The sequence below is a fragment of the Rhinoderma darwinii genome, chromosome 13 (genome assembly GCF_050947455.1).
Source record: "Rhinoderma darwinii isolate aRhiDar2 chromosome 13, aRhiDar2.hap1, whole genome shotgun sequence".
Taxonomy (NCBI): domain Eukaryota; kingdom Metazoa; phylum Chordata; class Amphibia; order Anura; family Rhinodermatidae; genus Rhinoderma; species Rhinoderma darwinii.
The window spans coordinates 10052792-10077124 of record NC_134699.1 but is presented as its reverse complement, the minus strand read 5'-3'; the positions used below and the strand labels follow the sequence as shown (position 1 = coordinate 10077124).

The 24333-nt window shown below is 41.9% G+C and overlaps 1 protein-coding gene across 3 annotated transcripts; it reads right to left on the bottom strand.

The window, feature by feature from the left end:
• Positions 1-1524: 1524 nt before the first annotated feature.
• Positions 1525-24192, bottom strand: RBBP8NL (RBBP8 N-terminal like). 3 transcript variants are annotated; one of them, XM_075845078.1, is made up of 13 exons: positions 24079-24192; positions 18174-18216; positions 17697-17792; positions 17424-17536; positions 16178-16262; positions 13361-13518; positions 12013-12095; positions 11351-11508; positions 9780-10587; positions 7867-7948; positions 7564-7637; positions 4311-4419; positions 1525-1814 (listed from the first exon to the last, which is right to left on the bottom strand). In XM_075845078.1, exons 1-13 carry the CDS (start codon positions 24143-24145, stop codon positions 1714-1716), a joined length of 1977 nt encoding a protein of 658 aa, XP_075701193.1. In that variant the 5' UTR covers positions 24146-24192; the 3' UTR covers positions 1525-1713. The 3 variants fall into 3 exon arrangements, with proteins under 3 accessions (XP_075701193.1, XP_075701192.1, XP_075701191.1); XM_075845077.1 differs by lacking the exon at positions 24079-24192 and adding an exon at positions 19737-19798; XM_075845076.1 differs by lacking the exon at positions 24079-24192 and adding an exon at positions 18890-19088.
• Between the last annotated feature and the right edge of the window lie 141 nt (positions 24193-24333).

Here is a 24333-nt window from a genome sequence, read left to right as displayed (position 1 = left end):
TGCATACAGTGATTCTTGTAGGAGCATGACACGTATACCTTAAATAAACAAAGACGATATATACAGAAGATATAACATTGGGATGGGAGATCCTATACCACAGGGACGAGCTGCTACAATGGACGTACCCTCCAATGGTGACAACTATCAAATAAGTGCAAAGGTCAAAAGGAGCAGATACAGGGTCTTAACCTGAGATATATAAATCCTTATACAAATAGGGGAGGGGGATCACACAACGAGTATTGTGGTCTCTCTATAAGATCTTAAGCCGTCCTTCCCACATGTGTATCCAGTAATGTATATGAGGACGGACTATGGCTTCTCCTGCAATAGCTGGTTTAGGGAAGCTATCACTAAGCAATAATAAGTATGAGGGCGACATAAAGCTTTGGCACAGCGACACCCGCAAATTGCAGTCAATGTAGAAGTTATCCCACGATTTGACCCCGATGCACGGGCGATGTCGTGGAGTTCTAGTGACCCCAGACCAGTGAACATAGCGGTCAGCATTTCCAGTTCAGACAGCAATTCCTGGCAGATATTACATTTCTCCTACCTGTCCATAGGGGGCGCTATTATTATAGACAGCGCTGGTGTAGTAATGAAATTCAGCTTAGTTTGTCAAGCCAAAAAGCGAATGGACATGAAAAGAAAAACTAATTTTTTGTGCGCTGAGTGGTTGTCACTTCCCTTCCCCCACTCCTCTTGGCAGGCTCTGCAAGATGCATTACCCAGTAGGGGGCGATATTGAGAAAGCTACTCACAATAAAGAGGATGTGAGTCTTCATACTATAACAGGATTACTGCCCCAGTGATAACAAAGGGGTTTCCTCAGTTAAGACATTGGTGGCATATCCATAGGATGTACCATCATTGGGCGATCGATGGGGATCAGACAGATGTGATCCTTGCCGATCACTAGAGCAAAGTGGTAACAGCCAAAGGGAAGGCTCTGTGCCACTTTGTCTCAAGTTGGCTCAGCTTTTTTAGGGGTTCGCATGGTTGGCTACTGAAATTGGATGCTCCGACCATGCAAGCTTTGAAACAGGGGACAAAGTGGTGTGGTGCCACATCGTTCCAGTGATCAGTGGGGTTCAACCAATTGGACGTTGATGGCGTATCCTAGCAACATGCCACCAATGTATCCTGAGACCACCCCTTTAATATTGATGGTGATTGGAACTGCTCTGTAAAACCACGCTATCAATAGTAGCAACAAATTCCCCCCCAACTGTACCAGACCGCTATACTGTACCTTTGGCTCTTTCTGCCAGCTCAACCTCTCCTTTCACTTGCACAAAATTAGTTGTGCCCTAGGAGAATCGGCTCTGCGGGCAGCCTAGTGAAGAGAGTGACTGGCATATTAACCCTATGTTGTCGCTGCCGCATGTTGTGGCTCATCTTATGTAGGACATAACTTTCCTATGAATGATAAAATACAATGAAATCAGGTCAATTCTGTGTCTGACACCTCAACAAATAAATAAAAGTTATATACAATGTCACAATTACCATGCGGGAATGCAGAATTTATACCTTATTATTCCTCATAACCAAATGTATGAAATATATACAGATAACATGGGAGGTTTGTGTATGAGAGCTCCAGTCTTGTGTCTGCTCCTGCTTTACCATGACGCCGCCGTGGCATGTACACTATCTATACCATGTGTAGGTAATGTCATTATAGTCACTGTCCTGTCACTCTCGTTAAAGATCGTTGGCGGTAACATCGCTTTCCTCGGAGCTGTCGCTTTCTGTATGCCGGTCTCGGACCTTCTTCTTCTTCTTCCGGAAAGATTTCTTGGACGCTGTAAAAGAAGAACCTTGTAATGTCACCATAATTGTTGTGTTCATGCAGATACATTGTACGCTGCTTCATACACTGCAATATTGTTACTTTTATTAGAACTTTTCGGAACCAAGCAAAAGGGAAAAAGTGGGTTTTTCATTTTGTTGTTACTTGGGATATCTTATTTATTTATTTGAAACTTTATTAAACAATTTTTTTAACATTTTTTTTCGTCCCACTGGGGGATTTTACCGTGCGATATTATAATACATTGTAAGGCGCTGTTCACACAGAGTTTTTTTGCAGGCAGAAAAATCTGCCTCAAAATTCCTTCAAGAACTTTGAGGCAGATTTTGACTTGCCTGAACTCTATTTGCCGCATTTTTTGCAGTATTTTTCGGTGAGTTTTTCGGCCGCGGCCGTTGAGCACCGCGGGAAAAAACGATGCAAAAAAATGCGATCTCTGCTTCCTATTGACGTCAATGGGAGGTTAGAGACGGAATCGCCCCAAGAAAAGGCATGTCGCGTCCTTCTCCCTCGAGTGTTTTTTACCGCTCGCTGGAAAAAAACGCCTCCCATTGAAATCAATGGGAGGCGATTTTGGGCGTTTTTTGGCGCTGTTTCCAACACGGTTTCTGCACCTGTAATGTAGTGTATTATGCGGTGAGTGTAGAACTGGCAGGGCCAAATAGGCATTCACTGGAGGCAGACCTGGGGGCCATAAAAAGCATCGGCACACCGCGATTACGTCGCAGGCGTGCCGCTGTGGTGTTTGAGGGAGCCCCCCCTCCTCATCAACCCCTGACGAAGCACCAGCGAAACGCGCGTCGGGTCCAGCAGTGGTCTCCCCTCCCGGTCCTGATCTCTAGGCTATCCTTGTACTGCGTAGGTGTAGATATACTGCTCATTGCATGTCATACTTGCTTAAAATTGCACTTGCATTTATTTTATGTATAGGTATCTATCTGTGCAAACGTACCATGCCTAGCACCTGCCCAAAACGATTGATCTATGCACTTTAGCTTTCCTTGGGATCGTGTGACTAGTTTAACATCTGGGCTGGCCATGCTGCTCTATGTTCTGATTCCATCTTCTTACGAGGGTTCATGTGATTTTATGTGTACAGTTGTTTTTATGTGATTTCTTGTGTCTAATTGACTTTAATAAAGATTGTTTGTAATTTTTTCAATTACTTGGTCGTGACTTGTTTCTTCTTCTGGTTTGTTATATTAGTCACTAGGACCACTGGTATAATTTGGGGCATTATTCGGTTTGCTAAAAGGAGCCCCCTCCTTCTAAAACCACTTAGATACCGCAGTCGCTATTGACCGGAGTATCTAAGGGGTTAAACGGGCAGGATCGATGCTAATCTCGATCCCATCCGCTAGAGCAGGTGTCCGTCTGTCTTTAGACGGGCAGACCCCCGTTCTAGCCGTTCCGGGACACCTTTTCACGGCACTGGGGCATAACTACTAGAGTGGCAAAGTGAACTGTGTCTGCATAGGTTTAGACTCGGGAACCCCTCGCTTCTGACTTTTAATATGTTTCAATAAAATTAGAAGTTTTATTTTTCAAGTGCTGGATTCAACTACTTTTCATAAGTACGCTTAATGACCGCCGTGAAAAGGCATATCGGCGGTCATTAAGTGGTTAAAGGGGTTCTCCGGCACTTTTATATTGATGGCCTATCCTTAGGATAGGTTGTGAATATCAGATCGGTGTGAGTCTGACTCCCGGCAGTCCCAACGATCAGCTGATGTGCACCGTGGCCTCTTCACAGACAGAGAGCTGTACACTTCCATAGCGGTTGTTCCTGGTATTGCAGTTCTCTGCAGCCCAGTCCCATTCACTTGACCCCCACCGATCTGATAAGGATATGCCATTAATATAAAAGTCCAGGAGAACACCTTTAAATTATTAATACTGTCCTTAATTTAGAGAGCAAAAAACTGGACGAGAGAGGCAGAACAAATTTATCCCTGTGGCGCACGCTGTGTGTTAAATTTGGCGCATCTTGCTAGATATGTTAGACACCTTTCTCTTCCTTCACGCCATCCCTTGGCTGGCATACTTTACACCAATAGTTTGAGCCAAAATAATGGCGCACGTCAATAATAAATCAGGCTCATTTTGCGACTCCACTAAGCCACGTCCCTTTTCTAGACATTTTTCAAAACGGTTTAGTGAGTTGTTTTTTGGCACAATTTGAGCCTAAATTCTAATGCATTTTGCTTTGTGAATCTATTTTTTCCAGTGATTTCATGTACATAACTGCCATTTATTTTTGCCATGAATTTATATATTAGAGAGAATTACCAAAAAATAGTACAAAGAAAAAGTGGAGGACTTGCTCACACCAACCAATCAGAGTCCAGCTTTCATTTACCCTTTTGAACATAAAAGGAGCAATATGGTTGGTTGCTATGCTCCACTTTTACTTTGCACCAGGTTCAAAACATTTGACTTTCAATTCTGTTGTAAATTTCTAGAGTTTCTCTTATTTCTAAACTGTTACCTTGAGACAGTCTCTTCTTCCATCTGACTATGTTTGGGTTCCTTTCATTGGGGTAACAGTTGTCTCTCTGCCCGTCCGCCTTGGTTTGTTCAGATCTTTCTATTTCTCCCTGTAAAACAAAGAGATTAATATCCACCGCTATAATTTGCACATATACAGACACTATACATACCATGCACATATACAGACACTATACATACATACACATATACAGACACTATACATACCATGCACATATACAGACACTATACATACCATGCACATATACAGACACTATACATACATACACATATACAGACACTATACATACCATGCACATATACAGACACTATACATACCATGCACATATACAGACACTATACATACCATGCACATATACAGACACTATACATACATACACATATACAGACACTATACTTACCATGCACATATACAGACACTATACATACCATGCACATATACAGACACTATACATACATACACATATACAGACACTATACTTACCATGCACATATACAGACACTATACATACCATGCACATATACAGACACTATACATACCATGCACATATACAGACACTATACATACCATACACATATACAGACACTATACATACCATGCACATATACAGACACTATACATACCATGCACATATACAGACACTATACATACCATACGCATATACAGACACTATACATACCATACACATATACAGACACTATACATACCATGCACATATACAGACACTATACATACCATGCACATATACAGACACTATACATACCATACACATATACAGACACTATACATACCATGCACATATACAGACACTATACATACCATGCACATATACAGACACTATACATACCATGCACATATACAGACACTATACATACCATGCACATATACAGACACTATACATACAATGCACATATACAGACACTATACATACATACACATATACAGACACTATACCTACCATGCACATATACAGACACTATACATACCATGCACATATACAGACACTATACATACCATGCACATATACAGACACTATACATACATACACATATACAGACACTATACCTACCATGCACATATACAGACACTATACATACCATGCACATATACAGACACTATACATACCATGCACATATACAGACACTATACATACAATGCACATATACAGACACTATACATACCATGCACATATATAGACACTATACATACATACACACTATACATACATACATACACAGACACTATACATACATACACAGACACTATACATACCATGCACATATACAGACACTATACATACATACACATATACAGACACTATACATACATACACATATACAGACACTATACCTACCATGCACATATACAGACACTATACATACCATGCACATATACAGACACTATACATACCATGCACATATACAGACACTATACATACCATGCACATATACAGACACTATACATACCATGCACATATACAGACACTATACATACCATGCACATATACAGACACTATACATACATACACAGACACTATACATACATACACAGACACTATACATACATACACAGACACTATACATACATACACAGACACTATACATACATACACAGACACTATACATACCATGCACATATACAGACACTATACATACATACACATATACAGACACTATACATACATACACATATACAGACACTGTACCTACCATGCACATATACAGACACTATACATACCATGCACATATACAGACACTATACATACCATGCACATATACAGACACTATACATACCATGCACATATACAGACACTATACATACCATGCACATATACAGACACTATACATACCATGCACATATACAGACACTATACATACATACACAGACACTATACATACATACACAGACACTATACATACCATGCACATATACAGACACTATACATACATACATACACATATACAGACACTATACATACATACACACACATATACAGACACTATACCTACCATGCACATATACAGACACTATACATACCATGCACATATACAGACACTATACATACACTTATACAGACACTATACATACCATGCACATATACAGACACTATACATACATACACTTATACAGACACTATACCTACCATGCACATATACAGACACTATACATACACTTATACAGACACTATACATACCATGCACATATACAGACACTATACATACATACACTTATACAGACACTATACATACCATGCACATATAGACACTATACATACCAGACACTATACATACATACACATATACAGACACTATACTTACCATGCACATATACAGACACTATACATACCATGCACATATACAGACACTATACATACATACACATATACAGACACTATACATACCATGCACATATACAGACACGCTCCCAACTTACAGCATTTGAATCATATACCCAAAACGCATGCGGGCCCGGCCCCTAAACTAATACAGACACCAGGCCCCTAAATAAAAACACACCACAGACCCGACTCCCTAAAGAAATACAATCCTTTAAATAAATAAAGACTCCAGACCAGTGAGCTGGAGTATGGGTCAGAAACTGTTTATATGTGGTATTTGTCAGACACTGTTTATGGTATGGCATGTGTCTACACTATGTATGGGGGAGCCTGTGGTAGACATTTTCTATGGTGGGGAATTTGGCAGTCACTTTGTATGATGTTGCGGCCGTGTATATGGGGGGCATGTGGAAGACACTTTGTATGGTTTAGCATGTGTCTGCACTTTATATGGGGTACAGGTGGAAGGCACTTTGTATGGTGCAGCCAGTGTATATGGGGGGCATGTGGCTGCATTGTATAAGGGGGGCATGTGGCAGGCACTTTGTATGGTGTGACACGTGGTTGACATTTTTTATGGCGTGGCATGTGGCTACACTTTGTATGGTGTGGCATGTGTCAGGCATGTGTCTGCAATTTTGTATGGTGTGGCAAGTGGCTGCACTGTATATGGGGGGCATGTTGCTGCACTGTATATGGGGGGGCATGTGGTAGTCACTTTGTATGGTGTGGCATGTGGTTGACATTTTTTTATGGCGTGGCATGTGGCTGCACTGTATATGGAAGGACTGCGGCTGACACTTTGTATGGTGTGGACTCTTTCATCTGTGGGACTGTTGGGAGTTATGTACGCGCACACACACACATTATATATTATGTGTCTTTTTTCCAGACCTCACTGTCTGTTATGTCTGATTCTTCATCCAATTGTTGTTGTGGGGCGCTCACATCTCGTTCTTCATCTTCATCTAATGACACAGAATAGGAAAGATTATACGATTCACTCTGATCGGAGATTCTGTTGCAGTGATGATATTATATTCTTGGTCGCATGGACAATACTGAAAGAAATCCCTATAGAAAAGATCAGCAGTCACATGTGACATTCTCAGCTCCTAGACAGGTGATTTGTTTCCAGCATTGACCCATCTTGTAGTTTCTTTTGGCTGCTTTGAATCCTCCCTCCCCTTCACTCACCTGAGTCTCGGTGTCTTTTGTGCCCCTTTGTTAATCTCTTTGTAATAGACAATTCCCTGTCGGCCTGTAAAAGATTGAAGCCCTGAAGAGAAACAAAAAGGAGGTCATAAAAATATCTTAAAATATATCTTATGCAGTCAATACGAATCTCAGCGCTGGTCTTATCATTTGTGATTACATCAAGAAAAAACATCTTCAGAAACAGCACCATCCCATGGCTGTGTCTGGTATTGCAGCTTATCCCCATTCACTTGCAATACCAGACACAGCCCCTTTAAATAACTTCCTCTGATCTAGGGATCAGTAGATTATGGGCCCCTAAGGCGTTAAGGCCCTTGTACATCGGCCGATAAGCGGCTTGTTTGCTCCTGTCACACGGAGCTATGGATGGGGTCGAGCGGTCGTTAGTCCGATCGCTAGTCCCCATACATTATTATCATGTCGGCAGCGCGTCTTCCTGTTTACACACCGAGATGTGCTGCCGACAACGATAATATTTAACTTTTTTTAAACGATACGACCAGCAGACGATCCAGCGTTTGTTCATTCATCTGCTGATCGTTCCCGTTTACACGGGGTAATTATCGTCAACGAGCGTTCTATGAACACTTTTCAGCCCGATAATCGTCCCATGTAAAACCCCCTTTAGAGCCCAGTTGTGTAGCTACATATAAAACTGTTGGACTCATCATGCGCATATATATGCGGAAGAGATAAGCGGCAACATGCACATCTGGCACCACTTATCCCTGGGGGGGGAATGTAGATAGACAAAATCTAACCAATTCGATATATGTTTCCCTTGACATCAGACTGGCAGCCTCCATAGACACAGAGGGATCTGCCAGCATATATGTAATTCTTATGGGCAGCTGTAATCAGTAGCCGGGGAAATACATCCTGTTATAATGAAAAACTGCTGCACTATACAAATAACGTCACCTTATCACTGCTAATAGAGAGATATCAAGTCAGGAACAAGTGGCACCTGTAATGTAAATGAGCCAGCCTGTCAACTTCTTACATTTTTTCGGGGTTACAAATGTTCAGGGGCGTATCTATAGGGGGTGCAGAGGCGGCAGTCGCACCGGGGCCCTGAGCCAAAGGGGGCCTTAAAGCCCCCCAGCCGCATAAGAAGTCACTAGTATATAAATGACATATGGTAGGTGGGAGCCCTGTCGTAGATTTTGCATTGGGGCCCAGAAACTTCAAGATACGGCTCTGGATATGCAGTTTTTGTGTTTTGGTGCAAAGCGGATAAAAGGGAACTGGTTATACAGATGAGGTAAGGGTGCATTTAATTTACATAAAAGGAATTAATTCCACACAATGCTGATATTATGGCTGGACAGGCTCATACCCATTCAAGTGGCTACGGCTAATCTGCAATACCAGACACCACCCATGGACAGACATGGCATTGTTTTTTTGGAAAAAACAGACCCTTGTATCACCCTTTAACTGGATTTATTTACTTGCCATTCCCTGCCTAAGAAACAGAGTCAATCTTATCCATTGGCTGTGTCGGGTATTGCGTTCCCTTGAATTGGTCTGAGCTGCAATACCAGACACAACCTCTAAACAAAATTGGCGCTGTTTCGGAAAAAAAGGCTGGGTTCACACGACACAGACTCCTAGCATTGTACATAACTATGATGCTAGGAGCCCGGCTCCCTGCACTGAGTTCGGTCCGGGACTTCCGCCCGAAATACGTCCGTCCATTACGGACGTTAATGTGGTCGTGTGAACCCAGCCTCACAAAAAAAACAGTCCGGTTTTTTTCATCTCTGTCAATCAGCATTTCACTAGCATTGAATGGACAGGATGGAATGGAAATACATTGATTTTAACGGAACAATGTGCATGTGTGACCTTCGCTCCATCGAAATGAATAGTTGGGTATAACAACTTACAATCACTTTATCTTTTGTGTCTTCTTCTGAATCTTTCTCATGTTCACTAGCCCCCCATGTGGTATTTTCCAGCTCAGTTCCACGTATGCGGTCAGAGCACGAGGCCCTGATGGTAGGTGAGGCGTTATTCCTGGATGTGGGGCTTGGCATCTGACCTTCATAACTATGTCTTTGTTCTTTCTTGATGTCATTTCGATAGGTGTGTTGACTTCTTCTGGTATCGGAGAGGTCAAGTGGTTTATCTGGAGCGTCCTCTGGTTCCTCGTCTCTCGTCTCGGCCTCCGCACATTTTGTTTCTTTCTCTTCCCAGTCCTGAGTCCCCTCTTGACTACACAAATGCTTGCTGTTCCTCCAGTGTGCACTTAACACCTGGATCAGGGACATTTCCTTTTCTTCTTGGCTTTCCCTTCGTAGACATTTCGGGACATCTCCCCTTGAATTTGGTACCTTAAGTCCTTGGCTCTGCTTGGTTAATAAGTAGTGAAGTTTTTCTCTTTGGGTTGCTTGATTTATTCTGTTCTTCAGTCCTTGCTCTCGGACATATAACACGGCTCCTTGTAGCTCCGCCATTGCCACCTTTTCTTCCCAGTGATCTTCAGGTCGTCTCTTTTCTAAAGGAGTCTCCCGATGTTTGTCTAATAACATATGAGCCACCCCATCACTCTGCAATCCGGGACCACGGTGTGTCAGATGCTTTTGGATGTAGTGTTGTTTCAGGAGGGTGAATTGTTCTTCTGAGAGGACGTGTTTTAGGGGTTCAAGAGGGAAAGGTGGGCCACATGATTCCACCGGGAGCTCCTTGGAATGTCTATGAATGTGAAGAACAAGATGAAGTTGATATGAATGAACAATTCTAAGATTTTTTTTATAATGACCCCACAGAGAATTTCATTGCATAGGAAGCATTGTTATACGCTAAGACCTCATGCACACGACCCTAAGGGTTTTCACTGTCCGCAAATAGGGATCCGACAGCTGCGGATACACCTCCGTAGCCGTCTGTGTCTATAGACTTCTATGGGCGAGTCCGTGACGCAATTGCGGACAAGAATAGGACGTGTTCTATATTTTGCGGATCATTTCTACGACCCGGATACACATCCACAAATATACTGAAAGGTGTCCGTGGCCATTAGAAATGTGTCCGCAATTTCATCTGTAATTATGGATAAAAACTACGATCGTGGGCATAAACCTAAAGACCAGTGATCTCCAACCTGTCACTTTCCAGCTGCTGCAAAACGACAACTCCTAGCAATCAGTGAATTCTGTGGGTTGTAGTTTTGAAACCGTTGGAGAGCCAAGGCTTGTAGACCACCGCTAAATGTTTTTAAAGAAACCAATGGTATTTAGGCCGATACTTGCACCATATAAATTTACTATGCCGCTTCGCCAAGTCTACGGATGCTATGATGTGGCTTTATTCCAGCACGGTATAGACTCGTGCTGCAAATAAGTAACTACCTCATGTTGCCCTATACTTGACCCAGCACCTATATACTTAATACCACCAAATAGTCACATAATGCCCTGATTTATAAATACCACCATATAGGAAGTAGGTGACTTACAATTCATGGTTTGGGCTGCGCCTATGGAGGGGTGGTGGCGGCACAGTGTGTCCACTCTTGGCTCCGGGTCTTATTACAGCAATGGTTCCATGAAGTTGGTTGGATATTCTTTGCTGGTTGTGTGAACTTAGGAAGAGCTTCTGCACCCCGGACATATTCTGGAAAATACAATACAGTGAATTAGATCCTGTTTTTTACTGTCCTAAAATATTACTGAGAAATATGTCTCTGAGGTGTCCTCTTGGGTGGAATCTTGTATTTCTCATCCTCACAGATAACAGAGATGCAACAACCTCTAGGGGAGCCAGGGCCGGTCTTAGAGGCTTGCAATCTGTGCGTTCACACACTGGGCATTACTAGTATAGGGGGCGCCACTAGTCCTAAAAGCCAGGGACTACCTTACAGCAATGTTATTTGGTTACTGTATGATTGGACTACATGATGAGGGGAACATCAATAGAAGGTACTGCACAAGGCACCAACGAACCTAAGGGTCTTACACAGACCCTGACTGGCATATAAATCCGCATTATGTTCCTGATGCTGTTGCTTGGCCGATGTGTCAGTCTTCACCGTATGAAATTCGGTTCATGAACCAGGAGTTCAGGATGAACAGCTCCATAGGTTCTGGCCAGACAGCAGAGCAGTCACACATATCATACCATGTCAGTCTGGCGAGCTTCGTTATCCAATCCCTGCAAATTCTTCACTGCTGGTGACAGTCTTAACACGGCGGCACATGTTTCTGGAATAGGAATACAGAATCAAAGCTTTATAACATCATCAAATATTTTCCCAATCAACACATATGTATACGCTTTTATGTTAATTAGATCATTGTTGGACGATTCCGCTGGCAATCTAATGTGTAGGGTGGCAGAGCAACTGCAGCAGACATGGAGGGAGACAAGGATCGGTCATGAGATAAGCAGTGCAGAGGTGTCTGGCAGCTGCTTGTCTCCTTACCACGACTGCCAGATATCTAAAGTGTATGGTCAACATTAGACTAGTGAGCCAAGGGGCTTGGATCGTGATAACAAATTGATTATACTATGTATTAAAGGGAGTCAGCACTTGGCATAAGGGTAAGTTCACACGTAGCGTAAATACGGCAGATTTCCCGCAACGGCTTTCGTTGCGGAAAATCCGCAGCATAATACAGTAGCAGCCAAGTGGATGAGATTTGAACAAATCTTCTCCACATGCTGCGTAAATGCGGAGCGTAAAAAAACGCTCAGAAATTGACCTGCGGTGCGTTTTTCTAATCCGCAGAATGTCAATTGTAGTTGCGTAAACGCTGCTTATTTGTTGTGGGTTTTCCCCATCTAATTCAATGGGGAGGTAAAACCCGCAACAAATAGCAGATGTTGCGGGTTTTTTTTGCAGCGGAAAAGCAGCGATTCCGCCGCAAAAAACGCAACTCAGAAAAAAAACAATAAAAAAAAGTATACTTCCCAGAATTCTTAGTTTCTTTGTCCAGGCCGGCCTCCTGGTATGACCGCTGCAGCCAATCAAAGGCTGCAGCGATCACATGGGATGAAACGGCCGGCAGGAGGGATGCATCGCCACGGCTACATAAGTATGAAAGAGTTACTTTTTTTCTATGTGCAGTTTTCCGCAGTGGACATTCCAGCCGTAAAACTGCACCATAATTTGGTGCGGTTTTTCATCTGGAATTCCCTGCGGGGTCCAGGGTGGATGCGCTGTGTGCTTACGCAGCGTATCCGCCATGTGTGAACATAGCCTAACACAGAGTATTACTTCTGCCTAGAGTGTTTCTTTAAGGTGGCCATGCAATTGTTAGCTAGACCTTAAAAGATTACTGTTTTTGTGTATGCTGCCAAATGATCAGTCCCAACTAATGGAAATTTGTTTCATTGGATTTGCTTTAAACACTGTAGTGTAACATCCTCCATAGGCTCACATATGATAGGTTCCATACATGCACATCATGTATACGGGTGCATATACAGTATCAGTGCAGTATGGGATGGGTAATGTATGACTGACCTTCAGACACTTGACGTTCGGGCATGATTTCTGGCGTCTCCCAGTCTTTATTTGTCTTTTCGGTGCTGTTTTTCTGAATTGCGGTGGAGAGTCCGGGCTGCTGTGCCTCTGCGGTAACATTATTATTAGGGGTATGACTCCTGGATCTGCACCTCTCACTAATAACATGGGAACGACACAATATTTTATTGTAGTATCTTTTATATTCTCTAATATTAGATTATTATATTTATATTATGTGAAGAAATTGAGAACCAAGAGTCACAGAGCTACATATATTTTTTCAAAGGTTAATTTTATTAGAGATAAATATATAAACATATAACATGCATAATAAAAACAAGCAAGGTTTCTAAAAAGAAGAAAGTTATATATGGACCACTCCAAAACTGCTATGGAATCGCAGGAATGGTGCCAATGCACCACCAGATTATAGGGTATGGTGTACACATACACCTAAACATAGGGACATGGTAGCGGTAGACTAAGATGACAAATATAAGATCATGTAATCAGCAAGAAAAATAGTAATGATACATAATCCATATCAACTGCTGTCCAATATGTAACATGACCACAATCTCATGTACCGCATATGTTAAATATCTGAATAGGCAATCACAAACACACGTGTGTTCCGAGAGAGGACCCCGGTGCCATATATCCAGAAGGAATATGGCCTGAATGTACCCAAAGGTGAAATGCACTTCCAATCTGGAATCAACCAGAAGAAGTTAAATGTCTCGGATCTTACCCATAAGTGTAGTGAGCCTGCGATCCACGTGGTCCATGTAACAGAGAAATAACACCCCAACGCGCGTTTCGCTGTTCTAGCTTCCCCCTGAGGAAGCTAGAACAGCGAAACGCGCGTTGGGGTGTTATTTCTCTGTTACATGGACCACGTGGATCGCAGGCTCACTACACTTATGGGTAAGATCCGAGACATTTAACTTCTTCTGGTTGATTCCAGATTGGAAGTGCATTTCACCTTTGGGTACATTCAGGCCATATTCCTTCTGGATATATGGCACCGGGGTCCTCTCTCGGAACACACGTGTGTTTGTGATTGCCTATTCAGATATTTAACATATGCGGTACATGAGATTGTGGTCATGTTACATATTGGACAGCAGTTGATATGGATTATGTATCATTACTATTTTTCTTGCTGATTACATGATCTTATATTTGTCATCTTAGTCTACCGCTACCATGTCCCTATGTTTAGGTGTATGTGTACACCATACCCTATAATCTGGTGGTGCATTGGCACCATTCCTGCGATTCCATAGCAGTTTTGGAGTGGTCCATATATAACTTTCTTCTTTTTAGAAACCTCGCTTGTTTTTATTATGCATGTTATATGTTTATATATTTATCTCTAATAAAATTAACCTTTGAAAAAATATATGTAGCTCTGTGACTCTTGGTTCTCAATTTCTTCATCTGATATGGTAGAGTCCTGCTATCCTTTGATTAGATACTTTGGGGGTACTTTGTACACATGTGCGGGTTGTACCTAACCACTTACCTTTTTTCCTGAGAGACATTTATTCATTATTATATTTATATTGTTGTATTATATTTCCTTACTTTACGTATATTTTTATACAGCGAAACATTGAAGTTGTGGTATTGCCACAATCTCACCACAACTTGCCTAAATGACAGCTATATTATAAGCAGGGGCATAACTACAAGGAGCAGTCTCACCCGGGCCCTGGTGCCTGGGGGGGCCCATAGGTCCCTCTGTCATATAAGAAGTCACCGGTATTATAAATGGTCCATGCTAGGTAGGGGGGGGGGGGGGTCCTGGTACAAATTTTGCATTGGGGCACATGAGCTTCAAGTTATGAATCATTTTATAGATATTAGAGAATACTTGGTAAGCAAAACTATTTTCAAAATGTAAAGGGGTATTCCAACCAAAGACATTTATAGCATATCCATAGCGCTTGCTTGGCTGTTTCCATTACTCACATCAACTTCAATGGAGAGAGAAGCAAATAAGTGTAAAATTTAATATAATACATCTACAGGATTATGAATAAAAATGTATTTGTTGCTGAAAGCAAAGGAATTAGACTAGAAACAAACGTTGGCCCATTACAGACCGGTGAAACCTGTTGAGCATAACCTGTGCGCACCTTTTTTATCATATGCTTCCATGTGGATGTATTCCAAGGCATTTCCCACAGACAAAGCCTGAGCTATGTCCACAGGAGTTGGGGTATTTGCACCAGGATAAAGGGGTATAAGACCAAAATGCAGACCAGATGGAGTTCAGCAGGACAACCTTTATGTATATGGGGGTGTCCCGACCCATAAGAAGAATCAGGCATGTTGGATTTGAATGTCATATATCAGGTCTTCTGCACACAAAAAAAACAAACCACATAGTGAAGCTAGAGAAACTAGAAAACGAACACTGTTCCTGAACCTGTGTGGGCCCCCTCAGTCTCTGGGCCCCATAGTAACTGCTATGACTGCAGCTGCGGTTATGCCAATCATGTCAGTATTGGCTCTGCACCTGGGTCTCCCACCTAGCCTTGTCCTGACCCACAATGAAGAGGTAACGGAGAATGCACAGTCAGGAGGTACCCGTGGCCAATAGAAGTCTATGGGCCGGTAATTACGGCCCGTGATTACGGGCGCTTTTATGTTCGTGTGCATGGGGCCTAACTCTGTAAATGAATGGAAGATTTTGAACCATGTCAGGGCATGCTGGGAGTTGTAGTTTTGCAACAGCTTGAGAGCCGTAGGTTGTAGACCACAGCGCTAGATTATCCATGCAAATAAAAAACAATGATATTATACCTGGAATTCAACTCCACACATTTGGTTTTCTTCATCTCTTCCAGAAGAGTCTTGTTTTCTTCCTTCAACAAATTAATTTCATTGGCTAGCAAGGGGAAAGGAAAAAAAAACTTGTTCGAGTCCTGAATCTGCCCATTACATAAAGTACATAACTATGAACAATAATTTAAGCAAATCTCCATTGCGTCACACTAGGCTTTTGTAGAATTCAAGTGTCCTGATTTTTCTAGTTTCACTTCCAAGGCCGCCACACATCAGCCACAGCACTGAATTCAGTGTGAAACTTAATAGGTGGCGCCACTGTGAGGACAGGAGAGAGCAGGGACTATATCCTTCTATAAAGCCTGGGTGACTCTGTGACTAAATAAAAGCTCCATAGTTACTAAAAATGGCTGCTGCAGCTGTTCCAGGGCAACATTTAAAGAAGAACAAGAAGAGGTCTTAGCACTCCCTTGAGACACGTAAGTTATGTGATTACTTTAACATGTGATGGTCCCATTTCTTTTTCCCATTAGCATAGCCGCAGATCACTCTTGAGAAACAAAGGACTCTTAGTAGCGCTGAGTCAGTCTGCCTATAGTGACAATACGCCTTTGTGTACTACATCACAGTGCTTGTTTATAGGTGCTTCATCAAACATGTGACTCCTTATGACTGGACCTTATCAGAGAACTTACACAGTAAACTACAGATCGGGTATTGTGTGATAGCCCGGGTCTACACATAGTAATTATTGCGAAGTTCCCAGCTGAAGTAAAACCTCAGGAAATAATAACCCATAACTAATGCATAAAAACGTAGATATTGCTACAGAGATATTGCAATATTGGCAAAACCATATGAAGATAGAAACATAATAATTTTTCTATGTGAGCCTGTGATGTGCTGACACGGTCGGCCATGGATGGGCAGATAATTGGTCAGTCAGCCCGTCCTATGCGAGTCTAGTTATATCCTTCTTATATGGCCCGATTTAAGTTGGGTCCTGTATTACCAGCTTAGTACTGCACCCCACTTAACAATCAATAAGGATTAATGCATCCTCTTGCCAACCCCGAATAAGGAGGAGAACTAAGAATGAGCTCCTATATCTACTTATTATCATCATGCCTTCCTACAAGAATTTGGACCAGACCAAGGAGTCTTAAGGTGGCCATACAAATTAGATTAATGCCGGCTGAACCTAATGATTTTGGCATGTTAATGTTAATCTAGAGGAGGGTCCGAGTGCTTGGGATGTACTCACTTAGAGATGACATCTGCTGAAGATTGTGGAAGTGAAAGTTTTCATATTCTTGTTGCTTCTTTTTTGCTAGTTCTTGGGTCACAGTGCAGCGGTCACAGAGGCCAGCTCTCAGCCTAAATAACCAAACCAGAACATGTTGAATAGAAAAAAAAACGTAATAAAAAATCTTAATAGGTATATAAGCCATAGATGCAAAGAATTTACAGGACAAGCAACCGTAACAAGTAATACCAAAACTTGTAGTATTGACGAGAATGATGGCAGTGAACTCACCTGTTTTCAAGCACCTTAATGTTTTCATTCAGCACTTTTTGATGTTCCCTTAGTAAGTGGTTTTTGGAAAATAGCTCCTCGATCCTTTGTGAGTCTCTAAAAGCAATCAAATGGTCAATACAATTATGTACACTGTTAGCCTGTGCTAGTCATGTATATATACAGAATTATTGTAGCTTCAACCAACAGACTAAGTCCATCTGTAAAATGTCTCATTACTATCAGACAACATAATTTTATTCTTTATGTAAATAAAGATTTTTAGGAACCGTAATGGGAGCAAACATTATGCCTGCAATGCTCTTTACTTCCGTTAGAGGGAGCAGGAGGATTTTATTGCATTTCTAACTGTTCTGTAGTTTATTTACTTAGATTGTAATAATGTCCTCCATTAAAAATATCAGTAAAAAAAACAGTACTATACATGGAAAGGAACAGCGGGTTGGAGCCGCCGAGCTCATTTTGCTTCTCACTCACCGACATTTCTCCATGGTCAATTCTGTGAGCTTTGCTTGCATACCTGAAACACAACAAGACATAGGTATTAATGGCTATGCAATACATACTGGATGATTGTTCTTACTCAGAGGTGTAACTTGAAGCTTCTGGGTCACAATGCGAAATCTGTACCAGAGCCTCCCAGCTACTATGAGCCATTTATAATTTTGGTGTCTTTTTTATGTGGCAAACGGACCTTTGAGTCCACTCAGGTACCGAGGCCTGGGTGCGAATGCTTCTACTGCATCGCCTGTTCTTACTCCAGGTAAAAATAGCACACAAGAGATTTCTATAGACATAACAATGTTGATCCAGAAAGATAAACAAGTCGATATTTCCTGATTGTTTATATCGATTTTTGTTTTTGGATTTCATTGTACCTGATGATTTTAATGTTACATACTTAATGATCTTCATTTATGGTCATATCAGGTGCACAGTGGTAACATATATGACCATTTTTAGATTGATAAATTGTTTCTATAGTTCATCCATATTAAAATGTCAAATATTTTATGCTTTGCCAAGTCATGGGTGAGCTGCCTGGACGGCACTGGTTCTGTTGTATGGCAGGCAAGCAGACATTGTACATGTAGAAGTCTGTAGCAGATTTTCTTGCTTGCTTATCAAAGGAGTAGTTAATAATTAGAGTAACAGCATTGTTGCTGCTAACAAGAAAGACGTTGTAACCTTACCTTACCATAGAAATTCATGTTGCACCATTAATGAAGAACGTTATAAGACAATGTAAGGCTCTGTTCACACTGATGTTATTCTCTTTCCATCATGGGTTCCAATATTTTTGAGGGCAAGAGTAAATTCAGCAGAAATACTGGAACCACGATGGGGCCACGACAGGCCCCAATGGGATTCGTCCTACCTGAGGAAATTATTTTGAGGCTCACCCCCCCATCTATACAGAACGTGTTCTTGTTGTAGGTAATATCCTCATTAAGATCTAATAGGATATAAGAAATAGACCGTAGTGGCAAGTGATTGGCTCCAAAGTCAGCTGCTCCAAATGGGGTTGTCTTCTGCTGGACCTTTGGAGCCCATTATTGTGTCAGAGCCTGGACGTTCCAGAGAAAATCTAAGTTATATCTGGGGAAGATGGAAGACAACCATAATGGCCGTGGTGTTATTTTCCTTTATAAACAAGTAAATTGTTCTGTGATGATTTTGTAGGATCTGCCAACACCCTTTCACAGTGCAGGTTTATGGAAGACAATTGTTCGCTTTACAAAGATTGCCAACTTCTGTAATGATCCCTTGAGTTTCCCTGTGTACAATATGGGCAGTCATGTGTTATATATTGTATACCTCCAGTGTTTAAAACCGCCACACACATATTGCTAAATATCTGCTCATTAACGAGAAAATATTCTATGTCTAACGACTTGTGACACGTGACAAACCTGTCTGTCGGGTTCTGGCGTTTTACACAATTCCAACAGCTATTTGCACTTCAACGTACACAGTGTTTGTGTTCTAAGAAAATTAGACATTGAAAGAAGTCCCAGATACTTGTTAAATTCCATGTACCTTAGTCTGGTTTGAGGTGAAGAAACGTCTGGTCACACATCACAGGAAATTGTGGGTTAAAGGTATAATATTACAGTGTATTACCCAAGATCAATAGTATATACATGCAGCAAAAGAAGACCTATGGTCATCTTCAAACTGCCCTAATAGGACACAGGACAAGCTGGAACAGATGGTATGACCTGGGAGATGTGTCTGGAGCTCTACTGGATTATACATGGTGGACATGTGGGATAACGTACCACCGCTCAATGTCCAAACCATTTCCTAGAACTATTCCTAAGGAACACAATGCTCACGTGAAAAGCATGGGCATAAGAGACCCCGGGGGTCTCAGTCCGAGCACTGAGACCCCCACCAATCACTGAAATGAACAGGCAGATGGGCTGGTGTGAGCGTTCAGCCGCTTCGTTTCTGTTGGGCTTTTTCCGGAAAGCCGATGTATCGGAGTACGGGCTCATAAACATTCTATTGAGCCCGTACACCGATACATTGATTTCCAGATTTCCAAAAAAAAGCCGAATAGACATGAAGCGGCTAAGCTCTCACAAGAGTGCTTCTGCCACTTCGTTTGAGCGATTGGTGGGGTTCTTAGTGCTCGGGCTGCCACCAATCAAAACTTCTGACATGTCACGATGACATATCGGAAGTTCGTCAAATGTTTAGTTACCCTTTAAGATAGATTGGTAAGGTTGTAAGTGAGCCACACTGAATATAATGTTCTAAGTCAACTAGTCAAACAAACTACATCAAAACCTATGATCATACTCTGTACGAGTACCCCCTAGGGACATGGCATATATTCTCTGGGGTACATGTGAAACAGCTTGAAACCCCAGGGTCTAAATCATACAGTTCGAACAAGAGTTCTATAGTTGTAGAGTGGAAAAGACCTGTAAGGTATTATATGAAACATACTGAACACGATTTGCCAGTTTCTAGTGTGGAAAAGACATAGTTTAGACTGAAATAAACTTGTAAAGTTCTAGATCAATAGTTTCAAACCTGTGGTTCTCCAGCGGCGGCGATACTACAACTCTCTGTATGCAACTGACCGGTCACGCTGGGAGTTCTTGTTGAAGAACTAACATGATGTGAACACAGACTTAGGCTAAGTTCACACTAGCGTTATTATATGTTTACCTCTCTTCCGTTAGAGGAAGTGAGGATCGAAAGATTAAACGGAAAGCAACGGTTCTGTTAGAATTACTATTGATTTCAATGGTAATTCTTTTGTTTCAGTTGCTTTCCGTTTGTTTACGTTCGCTAGGATTCTGTTGTTTTTTTTCACAGAAAAACAAAAAGTTCTGCAACTGCATTTTTGTTGCCATTCAAAAAAACGGAATCCTAGCGAATGGAGACAAACGGAAAGCAACTGAAACAAGGGAATTACCATTGAAATCAATGGTAATTCTAACAGAACCGTTGCTTTCCGTTTAATCTTTCGATCCTCTCTTCCTCTGACGGAAGAGAGGTAAGCGTAAACTAACGGTAGCGTGAAGGAAGCCTAATCTATATGATATTTACTAAGTAAGATCTGAAAGGTTCAAGTTGAAATACAGTGAACAAGATATGATATGTTCTACACTGGAAAAGATCTGTAAGTTCCAAATGATACGCGCTGGAAATGTATGTAAAGATCTAGACTGGGGGAAGAAAGCTGTAAGGTTCTAGATAATACACACAGATTAGTTCTAGGTTAGATTCTAGATCATGTTAGTCTGTTGGTCAAAAGGCAACTATGTAATTACACATGAAGGGTTAGGGTATGTGCACACACACTAATTACGTCCGTAATTGACGGACGTATTTCGGCCGCAAGTCCCGGACCGAACACAGTGCAGGGAGCCAGGCTCCTAGCATCATAGTTATGTACGACGCTAGGAGTCCCTGCCTCTCTGCAGGACAACTGTCCCGTACTGTAATCATGTTTTCAGTACGGGACAGTAGTTCCACGGAGAGGCAGGGACTCCTAGCATCGTACATAACTATGATGCTAGGAGCCCGGCTCCCTGCACTGTGTTCGGTCCGGGACTTGCGGCCGAAATACGTCCGTCAATTACGGACGTAATTAGTGTGTGTGCACATACCCTAAGGGCTGCTCTTGTAAAGACATATAAACAATATTTCTCTTCTTTTTTTTTTTTTTTTATTCAATATTGGAAAAAAAACTTTTTCTTAAAGGGCTTTTCCAGTTTTATGTAAATATAGCTATATAATGACAAGTTCTGCAACTTTCTCATATACTTCGTGTTTCCTTACCTTTTTCAAAATCTCCATTGGCTGAAAACCAGTACAGAACTAATGATTTTTACAGCGGAGCGTTTGCTACAATTGTGTCCAGTCCACACAATCCTCTGGGAGCGAATGCCTCGTTCACACGTGTCATATTTGACACAGATTGTAGCGTGGATTCTCCAACAAAATCCATATTACATCCAATAATCTTACGAACCCTATGCATGTGAACACCGTGCAAAAAAATTCTGCTTGGATTTTTGTCAGCATGCTACTTATTCTGCACGGAAAAGCAGAGGATTAGCCGAATTTGATGACAATAAGAGTAATCCTCGAGCAGATCTGCTGCACGCCCGCAGCACATCTCTGGCAAAAATCTGAGGGTAAGCATTGGACTTCTGCCGCGGAACTACATGTCGGATTTTAATGGCAAAATGTGAACCGAGCCAAACAGCCTTGACTTCATACTGACACATTTTAACAAACTATCAGGAAACAGATTTGTGCTGCAGATGTATTTAGCTCACAGAGGATTTTCTAGACTGGATACAATTGTAACAAACTCTCAGTTGTGAGAAGAATTAGATATGCATGGGTTTGTTTGTAAACAAGAATGTTCCCAGCAAGCAGACATTTTAAAAATGGAGGAATTGAAACACCAAGGCCTCCTGCATACGGCCGTAGCGGTGTCTACGGTCCATGATTATGGCACGGACGGTCCTAAAAACCTTTGAGCCGAACATATCTGAAAGAGGGGGATGTGTGGGTAGATCATTTTTTCTTCTCACCCTGTAGTAGTAAAGCTCAGAACTGAGTGTTTAAAGCCACAAAAACACCAAACAGCATGTGACTGAGCGGAGGACAAGTCTATTCATGAGCGGTTCTCCTCCGACCTGTCTAAGCGCACAGGAGAACAATGCCGTCTCACCACCGGCCTGACTCGTTTAACCAACACAGCCCATTTCACTCTCCCTTTCCCAGGACATTTTTCTCATGGTTCTCATACGTGTCTCATCCTGTCCTTTAAAGACAAGACAAATCATTAATCCTGCCCGTGGCCTCAGAAATGATTCTGGAAGTGTTGAATGGAGTTGTAAGATGCTGGCAGCAAAGTTTATACAAAATATATAATACTGCATAAGAAAGCAATATCCTCCAAGACTGATAGCGGAGAATGGGGTATGAAACCTTTTGCAATCATTATTTGTATTGTTCCAATGCATCTAGAATGAAAAATGAAAGTGCAGCTAAACGTTCGACAAACTTCTGACATGTCATAGTGACATGTCAGAAGTTTGGATTGGTGGGGGTCCGAGCACTGAGACCCCCACCAATCGCTAGAACGAAGCAGCTAAAGGTCTCGTGTGAGCGCTCAGCCGCTTCGTGTCTGTTCGGCTTTTTCCAGAAAGCCGACGTATCGGAGTTCGGGCTCATAGACTTTCTATTGAGTCCGTACACCGATACATTTATTTCCGGAAAAAGCCGAACAGCTACGAAGCGTCTGAGCGCTTTACACGAGTGCTTCAGCTGCTTCGTTCTAGCGATTGGTTTGGGTCTCAGTGCTCGGACCCCCACCAATCCAAACTTCTGACATGTCACTATGACATGTCAGAAGTTTGTCAAACGTTTAGCTACACTATAAGCAACTTTAAAAATAGTCTTGATTAAAAAAAAAAAACTAAAAAAAAAAACTACCGTTTTGTGTATACAGCTACTATGCAGACTTATGTGTCTCCATGGTTACTATAGTTCAGTCACGTGTTACTCTATTCCCTCTGTCCCCTCTTCTTGGTAAGTAGACAGTAGAATGAGAGGCAGAGCAAGAGAGTAACACATGGCTGGATCACACTACACAGGGCTTGTTTGTAGTCTGTAACCATGGAGACACATAGCTTTGCATAGGAGCTGTAAGCACAAAACGGTAGGAGATTTTTTGTTAGCATCAGAACGGTTTCCTATAGTTGCAGAAGCTTCCTAATAATAACATGCAGGACTGCCTGGCCATGTGATACTCACAGAGGTGCATGGCTCGCTACAAGAGAGAGCTCTGATAACTGTACTATAATCACGATAGCTTCCAACATGGTTACATATCCAGCCTCACCTAGTACTTCCTTGTCATGGATCTCCTTCAGTTTGTGCAGAGCTTCAGTAAAGATTTCATTCGCCATATTGCCGCTTGGACACGTCGCACTTTCATTCACAAATTCTGGGTTACAACCACTCAGTTGTTGCCCTAAGAACAGAAGGAGATAAATAAAGTTACATTGTTCAAAGAACCAGTGGCTCGGGGGCCACCTTTAACTCTGCATCCTTGTGGTTAGTAGCCATCATATATTTTATTTCTGAAAGTGCACCC